Source organism: Agelaius phoeniceus, chromosome 4 (assembly GCF_051311805.1).
Source record: "Agelaius phoeniceus isolate bAgePho1 chromosome 4, bAgePho1.hap1, whole genome shotgun sequence".
NCBI lineage: Eukaryota > Metazoa > Chordata > Aves > Passeriformes > Icteridae > Agelaius > Agelaius phoeniceus.
Window position 1 is genome coordinate 22,384,525 of NC_135268.1, and position 12,202 is coordinate 22,396,726.

A 12,202-nucleotide genomic window follows, 5' to 3' on the forward strand; every position below is an offset into this window, starting at 1 on the left:
CTTTATAAGACTCAGTGAGTCCTTGTGCAGACCTTCTGGGCTTGCAATGCCATTGGACTTTTAGTAAGAGTGATCTATTTTGTTCATCTCTTGTGAAGCACAGAAGCAAAAATGGCCACTGGGCTTTGCAATTTGGTGACCAGAATGCTTTCAATATGTTTAGAACTGATTTTGTCTTTGCACACGTAATTTTGAGAGCTTGTTTTTCATAGGGAGCTTCAAGCCTGCAGCTGGTTAGAACTCCATTAAACTGCTCCTGATTCTTGAACTCCTATTACAAGAAAAAAATGCTTTCAGCCTGTATGCTTGGAGAGGAGCTGAATGCTAAGTTTATGTGCAAGTCAGAAATGGGGGCTATCTCACTTGAACCTCTGCCACTGTTGTTCTCTGCAGATATGTGAAATGACAGGAGAGGCACCACAACGAAGCTGAAGAGCAAAAAGAGCTGATGGCTTTAGCGGTATTTTGTCCCTTGAACGGTGACCTTTGTTAATAATGCCTCTGATAGGAAAATGAAATAGTTTCTGTTTCATTAATGCCAGTCTGATGCTTGGCAAAAATTGCTTTTAAGGCAGACAGCAAAGAAGAAAAAAAAGCAGCACTGTTATATTCTGCAGTGTATGAACTCAAACATTTTCCCTGATAGGCAGTCAGACTAAATCTTGAGTTTACTAACAGATGCAAAAGGAGTTGAAACCACATTTCCGTATCACTAATAAAATAAACAACACACTACCAGCCTAATCAGGGCTGGATTTTCAAGGCACTCAACTTATATTTAAAATCTTGAATGGAATGGGCAAGTTTTCAAAGGCACTCATCATCCTGCAGCCCCTCTTGAGGAAAATCTGAGTAACTTACAGTTGCCAATCAATTCAGAGGGTCTGGCTGTAAAATATTCCTTTGCTATTCTTTGGGGAAAAAAAAAACAGAGGTAAAGGTGAACTAATCTTCCGTTTTCAGTTTGGAGACAAATTCAATATATTTTTTTAATAGTTGCTAAACTTTAAAAACAATGGCACCCACACTTAATATCAAAAAAAACCAATGAGAATGGGCGAAATTGAGTAGATTAATCAGTATTTTATTAATTTGGATTGCTGGTGCCTTGGTTGAAGAGGAAGCTTTTTTTATGGAAAATGGCTGGTCTTAAGAAAACTGTTGTTATGGTTTTAGTTTTTCTGTTTGCATGCTTTTAAGTAATAGCAGTCAAAAATGTTTGTTCACACTACCAAATAACCCTCTGAATCAGCACCCTGTTCTGCTACTTCTGTTCTCTACTTCAAAACTTCAAGTTCTTCCTCAAAGCCCATATTCTTCAGCCTCTTTCTGACAGTGATTTCCATCCTAATTGGATATGCTTTTATTTTATACTGGTGTAAAGGAAGAGTAACTGTACTACAATCTATGGAAGTACTGAGGTATAAAATCAAGTATGGTTGAGAAGGGAAAGGTTATTTAAAATACAGCCTTTATATGATTCATTTACAAGTTTTATTTAATCAATTTTCCTTTTGCTGAGTGCAGTCAACCCATAGTAATGTGCACTGGGAAGGAACCTTGTGCCTCACAAGTGTATTTTTCTTCAGTCTTATCTGTTCACTGCCTTACCAAAGTGGTAACTTTGGTTAATCATGATTCTCAATAGGTGTATGTTTAAAGAGGAAGTAACTATGAACAAATTTTCACATTTTTATATGACCTAACAAAGGAGCATACATTGAAATTATGACAGATACCATTTTATCATCTGTATTCTTTTTGTAGCCTCCAAAGCTCTCTTTACTAGCAGACATGATACTAAGGCAGACTTAAGATCCATTGTCCAGCTGGCATTCCTTTTTCCTCTACAAATTAAAGCATTGAATTAATGACTGTTTGTCTGAACTTCTCATGTCCCATTAACCGTTTGAAAGCTTTCTTTATATTAATAAGGGCTTGGAATAAATCAGATGCTGCCTATAAAGTCTGCAAGAGGTTTAAATTAAGAACTGAACTTTTTATTCTGCTTAGAAAAATAATTTATATGTGCAGATGGAGTAACTGTAAATCTGTGACAAAGCTTCATTAATCCTTGACTTTCACTGTTGTGGAGAAGGCAGTTGCAAAGACATCAAAATCAGCAAGGCAATTATTTTCCATCTTTTAGAGGACTTGTCAACAGCCTTCAATCTTGAGTGAGTTCAGTAAAAGGGCAGCTCCTGAATGGCTGCATGTAGGAAATGCTGAGGTGTTTAAAACAAACACCACAGCTGGGAGAAGTCTTTGACTCCAGCTCTTAATCCATAAGAGCAAGGAAATCGTGATACTGTGGTGTAGATTCAGGCTTCTTATGTTTGGTTCTTCAACTTCAAAGGTGATGACAACCACTTTGATTCAAAGCCCCTATCTGGGCCAAATACTCAAGTTTTCTGCTTCAATTTCCAAATAGAATTCAGCTTAAAAAAAAAACCAAACCAGATAAAGAACGATATCTCCAGGGGTCAATTTAGTACTATCGCTATAAAGAAAATCTAGGTCATAAAAAGAAAGGCAGGTAGAGGTAACCACTCAACAGTAATGAGTCTAAATTTCTCTATTTCCATGATAATTTGAGGCACTTTTTTACTTTGAAATAAATAGATTTTAGGTGGAATGTACATTATTGTTCATTAAGAATACCATTATTCTGCTTTCTTGCAATTGTCTTGCAGTGCAGGTAGGAGAATAGGTCTGAGTTAAGGCCAAGTAGTTTCAGAACTTAAGAAAAAAATATGTGGTGGTTTGTTTTGGTTTTGGGTTTTGTTTTGTTTTTTCCCAGAGTTGATATTATAAACACTTTTCAGAAGGATAATAGGAATATAAATCAAAGCATAAATTTGGAAGTAGGAAAACCAACTAAGAATAAAATAATCCTTAAAATGAAAGATCTGTAAATTGCTTAGAGTTATTTTATTTTAAACCTACAGTCTACAGGCTGACTTCAGAAAGATGCATGGGTTTAGACACCTATAAAGTATACATTATTAGCTTTTCTCAATGATTAAAAAATAAATCATTTTTAAAAGGCCATTTCTGCTAGAAAGAATGTGTTTTTATTTTGTGTTCTCAGTACAAGCCTGTGGTCAAACTCACTGAAGTATTAATGCTGTCTTTATTTACTTTTATTGAATATTTAACGGTTTTCTTTAGCATGGGGCTGATTTCTATACTTTAACAGCCTCCATCTCTTAAAATCTTGGGACAAAAGATAGAAAGTGTTCCCTGAGGCTTGACTCATTTCAGATGTAGTTATGATGGCAAGCCAAGTCAATATAAAACTAATAATAATTAGTTAGTTCAGTGGAGTAACCTGATGCTTTTAGTTTAAAAGTGTCATCTTTTGAAATAGATCTGAAAAAGTGGAAAACTGATCAACTGCTTCAACTATTTATTTTTAAAAGAAATGCATTTTCATGAGACAAACAAATGAAGCCCTGTCAGCCATATCACCCGTCCTTAGGAGGAGACTCAAAGACAATTTCCACCTGTCCCCTCCAAATGCTGTAGAAGCTTGCTTTTTAGTTATTGGTAAATGTCTCTGCCAGGTTTCACCCAGTAGTTGGTATTTTCTTTGGATTTTTTTTGGGTTTTTTGGGTGTTTGTTTCCTTGCTTTTTCTTAGAAGGAATGTCAGGGAAAGGAGTCCCAGAAAGAGGTGATTGTCCAGAAGAACGAAAATAAGTATAGTCATGTGTGGTTTGGTTTTTTTTTCATCTCTCAAGAGCAGAAAAGGGTAGAGATTAAAATGAGATTACAAAAATATTGGTAAAATATCTCTCCTTGGTGAAGAGAGATTTTTATGAGCTTTAGTTTCTGGTGCGTAAGAATGAGCTTTATTAATCAACAACTGATCTCCCTACTGAAAAGCTCAAAGGCTAAGAGTGGGAGCCCAGAAAGAACTTGCTGTGGCACCAGAAGGAAAACATAGAGCAAACTGCCTGATAGAATGGTGGTGGTTTGATGAACAAGGAGCTAGAAGGAAGAAAAGTAAAAATAAGCACAAACGTACCTGAGGATCTCCATGAACTAGTCCTGTGAGTGTTTAACCTAGTACAATATACTAAATAGTACAACTCCATGCTTTTACCTTTCTAAACTTCAGTTAAGGTACTCTTCAGTTTATCACCTTTCTTTGCTGTTTAATAGTCTTTAACTTCCATATTTTGCTTTACATACCAGTCCATGGGGAGACATCTGTGTTGTCAGAGACTGCTCTGAATGCTCTCACTAGTCCAAAGCTGAAATCTTTAGTTAAACATCTTGTTTAAAAATCTGATGCCTCTGACATCTTGTCTTTGATTGGTTGTTGGTTTTTGTTTGTTTGTTTGTCATTTTCTTGGAGAGGGGGAGGGAGCAGGGTTGAATTGGGGTGGCTTCCTGTCTCACATGTGTGTATTGGAAGTCTGTTTTTTGTCATATCTTAGTGATCCACAAATTGCTATGCCCCTGGGGGAGAAATTTAGGTTAAAACATGTTCACCTGTAAAGCAGCAGTGGTGACTCCAAGAGGCTGGTCCATGAAAAGACATGGACAGCAAATCTAGAGGTATTGGATGAAAGCATTTTTTCAGTCTTCCAGTTGGAAGAATGCTGTCCAGTTTTTTTGTTTGGTTTGGACGTATTGTAGGCAGACAGTGTTTGGGAAAAGTTAACAGGAGGTTGATATCCCAGCTCAATTCTTGGGAAACTTTCTAAATCACTTTATAAATTATTCCAATATCAGCCATTCCCAGAGCAATGGGCTATGTAATGCCATCTTGTTGGCTTTTGTGAAAAAAAGAATCAAATGGAAAGTGAGGTTTGCTTTGCGGTGGTCCAGCAGAAAGATTCACAGTCAGTACTGCAGGTACTGGTGGAGCAGAAAGTTAACAGGAAAGCAAGCTCTAGTTCAAGACAGTTCTCTTCAACATTTTGAGAAGGGAGCCCTGGCCTCTGGGTGCCTTGTCACAGAGCAGTCCCAGCTGTGGCACAGGTACACCAGGAGCCAGGGAACTCTCCTCTGTGTTTCAAACAGGAGATACCTCAGATGGCCTGGTCCTGTAAGGATCTTTGCTTATATGCATAATTACTGCTTCCTTGGGTGTTTGCAAGCTTGTCTGACTAGTTGCATATGTGTGGGGCTAAATTTTGAAAATCCAGAACGGTTTTCCTGTATTTCCTTTGAAGGAAAGGAATGATCTTCCTTTATGATCTGTATCTTGCAGTTTTTGCCCACGCTTGTGGGCCCATATCTGCAAGAAAGAAGTGATGTAGATCATTTCTGATGTCATTTTTCATTAAATGACTTGGGGTTTTTTGACAAAAAGCCTTTTTTCTTTCTTGCTTACTATGCACATGGGAAAAGTTTTCATGCTGGCACTACAGCTGCTTTGCTTGCTTTAGATTGTCTTGCATTTAGGCCATGTAAAGGTTTGAGTCTGAACAATAGAAATAGTTATGACAAATTGTCAAGCTCTCCCAAAGATTCAGAAGTTCTGGAGTTGCTGCCAATGACAGATGATTTGTCCTTGCTCATCACTTGTCATCTTGGCAGCATTTTTGTGCACTCTGCTAAATCTCCCTCAGTATGTAGTTGAGTTCTTTAGAAAAAGAAAATTAGTTTCTGTTTCATCTGTGCTCGTGCTCATCAGTTCAATAGCATCTGTATTTCACTAAGTGCAACACCTTCCTCATGAAGCATGAGTTTGATTTATTTTAATAGGGTGTTAGGAGAACTGCTGGAGCTTGACATGAACATATTTCTAAAGTTACAAAGATGTTAAGAATGATCTTTTGTATCTGTTGCTGTGGATTTCTGTGACTGTGCATGAATAGCACTGCATACTTGACAGGCTGTATCCTTTGGTGCAACTAATAAATCCTTTTCAAGGATTTATACAACTAATGGCAATGTTTTCTTATAATCAAGTGTGAACTCTCTGTGTCTGAAAAGGGGCTGAGTGAGTAGAGAGTTATTTTCTTTTTCAGCTTTTCCACAATTTGATAAGGTCTATTTCAGAACTGGCATGCTAACTTGCGGCTTTGAATCTTAGTAATGGAGAATTATGTGATATGTCATTATAAATAATTGAATACCAACAGTCCATAGATGAAAAAATGCTGAATTCAGAAGAGTAGCTTTCTGAAGAAGTTGGTTAATAGGCTGTCCTCTGCTTGTTCTCTGACACTGATTTAGCTGTCTGAGACAGGAAGGAGTCACTGGTAATGGGCATTAAACTTAAACACGGCTCCCCAGTTCACCCTGGAGTTCTGCTTGCAAGTGGAGGTACTCAATGCAATAGCAGAGATGGCACCTCCAAAGCACAAAATGCTTTTTTGGATTAGGCTATTCTTTCAAAAATTTCCCTTTTAGTAAATAAATATGGTCTGAACTGCAGAACAGTCAATACAGAATTAATAAATTCTGCTTCCTTTAGCTACTGGTAGACCCATTCATCACAGTTAAGAAAGCAACTTATATTTAGAAGCTCAAAGGTACGTGTTTTGGGTTAGACTCAAGTGTCTTACTCCAAAGGTGGCTTGAATGCCTAAAGGAGCAGGGTAGGGATATATATGATATTTTCTCCTAATGCTCTCCTGGCTAGCAGCTCTGCTTAGCTTCAGAGAGCTTTTTGCATTGACCTATAGCTTTGTATTATTTATTAAAATTCATTTATTATTTATTATTTTTATAATAAATATAATAAATTTATTTATTATAAATATTATAACTATATTATAAGTTTATAATAACTATAATAAATATTATTTATTATTATTTAAAATATATTTATTAACCCGCGGCTTGTATGATTTCCCCTAGAGGATGTGTGAAATGAGAATTTGTCAAATAGGTACATGGTTTTCTTTGTTTTAGAAAGTGTCAACTTTCCTCAATTTAATATCTTTGTAGAATTTTGGTGTTCATCCCTTATTAGGAATGCACACTCCAGTTTTTCTGTTTTAGCTTAAGAGGTGGGCTGCATAAACAATAGGTTCACCTGCCTTCTGTCTTGTATGGAGATTTCCAATCTGTCCCTTACCTTTTGGGAGGGAACAGCACTGCTTCCTGTCACAGAGCCAGTAGAACCAGTGATGAATCTGAAACTTGCATTGTATTCAAATGCTTGAGGTCTTGAAGCCCCAACCTCCTACATGCCCCAATCAAGTTGTTTTACTGCTTCTAAAATACAGGATTTCAGATTTCTTTTTCATTACTGCCCTTATGCACTTGCAAGCATTATTCTCTACATTCATTTTCCCTGGCACAGAGCACAAGATCATGCCAGCTCACTTGATATGCATGCAGATATGAATTTCAACCAGAAAAAGATCATCACTCAGATAAAAAATACTTGTTTTACAATTCTGAGCATGTTAGGCATAGAAACCTGCTGCAATACTGCCTTTAATACTTCTGCTGTGTGTGCTTTTAATGTTATGGTCAATTTTAAGCAGACCTAGCCGTGCCCTTTTAGGTTTTTTTTCACTTCACTCTTATTTGTTATCATCCCTTCTATGTGAAAATGCAATGGCTTTTTAAAGTAAAGAGAATGGCAAATGCAGGAGATAGACAAGGGCATTCTGGAACATTGTGTCATAGCTGTAAAGGCCTGCTGTGTGCAAGTAATGACTGCTGTACTGATGAATAATTGGATCTAGGTTGTGTCACTGCTGATTTTAGACAGTTTGGGGGTTTTTAAAACTGATTTATTATAGTCTTCTACTTGCAGACTAGTGCTTAATAGCTGCTGATGGAGATAATCTTCTGATGGTAAGGTTATGCATATGATTACTCTGAGAATTTGAAGGAAACTTTAGGATTGAGCAACTTTTTCCCTCAGGCATCAAAACTGAAGGTGTGCATAGCATTGCTTTTTTTTTTTTTTTTTTTTTTTTTTTTGTAAAACAGTGGATGTGCCAGTGCATTTATCTACACTGGAAAACATGAGCACAATAATTGGAAAATCTGGGAAGGTTATTAATGATGATGATAACATTATAGTGTCCTGCAATTCCTACAGACAGAATGTGCACTTTAAGGTTAATTGAATGGACAATGAAGGCCATGCTAGCAGAAGAGATGAAAGGAAGAGACTGAGATGCAGCATTTTGGTGCTGCTGAAATGAACAGCTCTTTTGAGAGAGATGAGGCTGAATGACCCAGGGATGAAAATAAGGCCTTGAAATCTCAGCCTAATGCTGAGTCCCAGTTCAGATGTAAATCGATCTTAAAATCTAGCAACTTTCCCGGCATTATCAGTCATCTTTTTAAGTGACTGTCAATGCCAGAACAAGCTTTGAGTAGATGGGCTAAGGAAAATACCAAAAAGCAGCTTCTAGAAGACTGAAAAGTAAAGTGAATTTTTAAACCAGGGGCTATTTGCAGCCCATCTAAACTTAGAATATGTTAGTTTGAGTGTCTCTGAGTGAACTACAAGTTCCAATTTGACATATGCTTTTTGAAGATGTTTTTAGTATTGAGTAGATTCATGAATGCATAAACTTGAATGGATAAAACATGATCTTTCTGCTGAGGAGTTTCAACTGTAACTAAAAAGTGGGTTAATTTCCTCTTGTTATTTGAAAATTGTGAATAAATCTGTCACAGGTACCCTGAGCTGTTTGAAATAATGTGAGTGACTTGTGAGACCAGTCAGCCTCCACCAGTGACTGGCTTAAGTGGTCTGTGAGCTTTACATAATAAAACCAGTGACACTTAGGACCATATTCAGTTGAAAAGACATTTTATGATTGAAAAAGTAGGTACTCCAAAGCAAATACTTATTAAGAAACTAAATGAACTGAAACAAAAATGGGAGATACAATACATGAAAATCTGATCAGCTGAAGCTTCAGGCACAAAGTTATCTGGCTCACTTTTAACACGTTAATGAGAAATAAACAGAAAATGTGGATTTTCATTTTGTGGATTCCCTAAATCTGAATTTTTGGTTGACTGCCATTTGGAAGCAGAGAAAAAGCTTAGGAGCCCTTTGTGAAACACAGTTATTGTCATTTTCCTACCACCACTGGGAGACTTGACTCGAGGGTGTCACTGACAGATTGCCTTGGAGCCACAGGAACCTTAGGAGACCTCATCTTGAGCACAGCAGTTACAGCAGGGCAGACGTTCCCGGAAAGACATCCCAGAGCCAAAAGTTAGGAAGGACAAGGTTGCTAGGAACCTGACAAGAAATGAGAAAACATGCTGACTGTGCTGCCTTTTTTTCTTTTTTTTTCTTTTTTTTGTGTTTAATTCTGCTTGCTTTCAGCAGAACTGTATGTAGATTGACTAGCAGAATTGTTCCTGCTTTAGTAAGGCTTTGGTTTGTTCTGTTTTATGGAAAAATTAAATGACAGCTTATGTTGCAAATGGGATAAACTTTCTATGCTTTGGAAGTTTATGTAAGGAGCAAATGCTCCATTGAGAATTTTGTTACTACTCTGTCCTCTTTTGACCTTTTTTGGTTCCTGGGTGTGTTTGTATTCCAACTGGTTTGTTATGAGCCATCTGATGAGAGCAGCCATGTTCCAGTTCAAACCTCCTGGCTCAGTCTGTCGTGCTGCCTCCTATCACAGTTACTCAATTTCTGTTCTTTTCTATGTGCTGTGGGAACACCTGCAGTGGAGAACGCAAGAAAATGTCAAAGCTACACACCCAAATATCATGTTGATTTTACCTATTGATCTCCACATAAGTTAAGGACTCTGATTCCTGCTAATGCTATTGAAGTTTTCCAGAAAACTGAAGTTTTCCATTAGCAGCTATGGCTGCTAATCCCCCTGATTTCTGATCGATGCTGGGAGAGTTTCAAATAAGCAATCAGTCATACACTGCTGCTCCTGCTTTCCCCTCAACCAGGTCTCTCCAGATCAGAATTTCCAATCTTGCCTTAACATTCTGCTAAACAAGCAGTGACCCCAGTTCTAATAGCCTTTGAATTAATAATGAGGTTTATCAGTGTGAGTTTTTTCGATGCTCTTAAGATTTGTGGCCAGTTACATTGTTCTCCTTTGGCCATGGCACAGTATAAATTGCCACCATCCTTGGCAAGTGCTTTTTCTGTTGGTGGTCATTAAAAGTCAATGGTCCCAGTAATAAGAGGCCAGCACTAGGCATCTAATTGAACACTTAAACACTGTCAAGCCCAAGATTTGTTTCTGTTTTTCTTTGGAGTTTTTTCTTTGTGTTTTTTTAAGGGGCTCAATGCAGCCCCTTTCAATACAGTTTTAAGTATCCAGTGGTTTTGATTTGTGAATCAAGATGAGCATGGTAACTATACAAATAAATTTGGATTAATTTATGTTTAAAGCTATTTGCATGTTAATCCTAATTCAATTTCATGCAGAAAAAAAAAATAGGGTGTCCAGCTTTTTCCAGAGTTTGTTTCTGGCCTCCCTTTTGTCAATGATTTCTTTCCTACCTAATAAAAGAAGAACAAGTGTATTTTTATCCTCTTCATTTGCACTGTGAAGTGGATTGAGAAGTGACTTGCCACAAAAGTGTAATGGATTCAAGGAGGGACAGGACTGAGTGAAAGATGAGTTAGAAAGCACATGTTCAGTCCAGCATAAAAGACAGGTCATGGAGAAATTTTCAGCAAAGAAAAGGAGAAGATGTATGAGCAGAGGATGAGAGGCCTTCTGTGCATGGAACCTGAGACAGGCTATAATTCATCATCCCTGTGACAGCCTTCTTTCTCAGGAGAACCCTTTCCTTCCTGCTCTTTGCACTTCTATGAACTCCAGCATTTGTGATGTGGGGTTTTTTGGTTTGGGTTTGTTTTGTTTTTCCTTAATTCAGAGGCTTTCAGAGTAGGTGTACACTGGAAAGGCCTTAGAAGCAGCAAATACAGAAATCTTACAAAAGTCACTTGATATTCATTTTCTGCCTTCCTCTCTGTTGCTTCCTCTCAACACACAGTGCTAAAGCAAAAATGTTTTCATTTTTCTCCTCAGTCAACTGAAACATATTCTTTCCTGTGATGCTGGCAAGGAAATGTATTTCCAAGTTTAATTGGGAAGTCAAACAATAACACAAATGCTTCTGCAGCATGGTGCTAAAGGTTTTCTATCCTCAATTCAATAGCAAAAGTTCTAGAGAGCATGTGCTTTGGTTTTTGTCATTTGCAGAGAGCATCTATTTAATTTTTTTTTCTGGCTTTCCCAAGCAAGCTGACTGATAGCTGGTTTGTTCTCTGTTTCAGGTCGTGGAGACTAATTTGGTTGCTTTTGACTGTCACTGGATCATTATAAATGAGGTAACTGTCAAGTGAACATTGTTGTGATCCATGAATCCTGTTTTCATCCTTACTGACAATATTCATGCTGATTCTCCCTTTGCCAACAGGAAGCAGTAGCTATGACAAAGTTCAAGCACACTGAGGGAGTAGATGTTGCTTAATAAAAGTAGAATGACAAGTTCTTGGACTTCGCTGTTTTTTCTTGCCTGTTTTAAATGGAAGTCACTCTATGAATAAATGGAAAATAAACTGAAAAAAAACCCCTTTATTTCTAAATATCTCAAGAGTTCACAATTGAGCTGATGGTTTTCACAGGATTTTTAAGGCCTTTTTTTAATATCTAATCTTTTGTGGTGGAGTCCTTGCATTTTGTTTATATTTTGATGATTTTTTTTCTCAATAATAAAATTTAAAATAATAATAATAACAAAATCCCATATTTCTCTTTCCTTTATGAACTCTCCAAATGTTCTGTGATGGTTGATATCCAAACCTGTTGATATTAGTGGGAGGCTCCTTTGTAGACTTCTGGATTAGGTCATATATAAATGTTCATAAAGGGAAAACAGTAAGTTAAATTGAGATTCTGCTTTTACACTGTGAAATAAGTTCTTCCATGAAAGCCTGTCAGATAAAATATGATAAGTCAATATGTGAAATAGTTTTGTATACGAAATATTGAGCACTGCAGTTCAGGTTTGACAGCATTCAGGTTTTTGAAAAATAATTTAGGTGGAAAATAGCTGGATTCCCTGAGTAGATGACTATCTCCTAACATGTTAATCATGCAACTCCTGTATGTTCTCAGGATAAAAGACTGCATGTAAATTCCATGTCATGCTACCTGGATTTACTATCCACTTCTGTTTTCATACTTAATTATTGGATTTTCATTAGTATGCTGTGCTAAACCAGTGGATTTTTAGCCATTTTTTTGGAGAAAAGTGTCTCTGGAAAT

General features: G+C 37.1%; 1 protein-coding gene across 7 annotated transcripts in view; it reads left to right on the forward strand.

Annotated features, from left to right (window-relative positions):
• The window catches only part of GRID2 (glutamate ionotropic receptor delta type subunit 2), a 681,167-nt gene that overhangs the window by 450,510 nt on the left and 218,455 nt on the right, over positions 1-12,202 (forward strand). For all 7 annotated transcript variants that reach the window (XR_013182016.1, XR_013182018.1, XR_013182020.1 and 4 more), the window contains exon 5: positions 11,209-11,262. Coding sequence is in view for 2 of the 7 variants with exons in the window: in XM_054633768.2 (XP_054489743.1) it covers positions 11,209-11,262 (54 nt within the window). In the remaining 5 variants the exon portion in view is untranslated. The remainder of the gene's footprint in view (positions 1-11,208; positions 11,263-12,202) is intronic.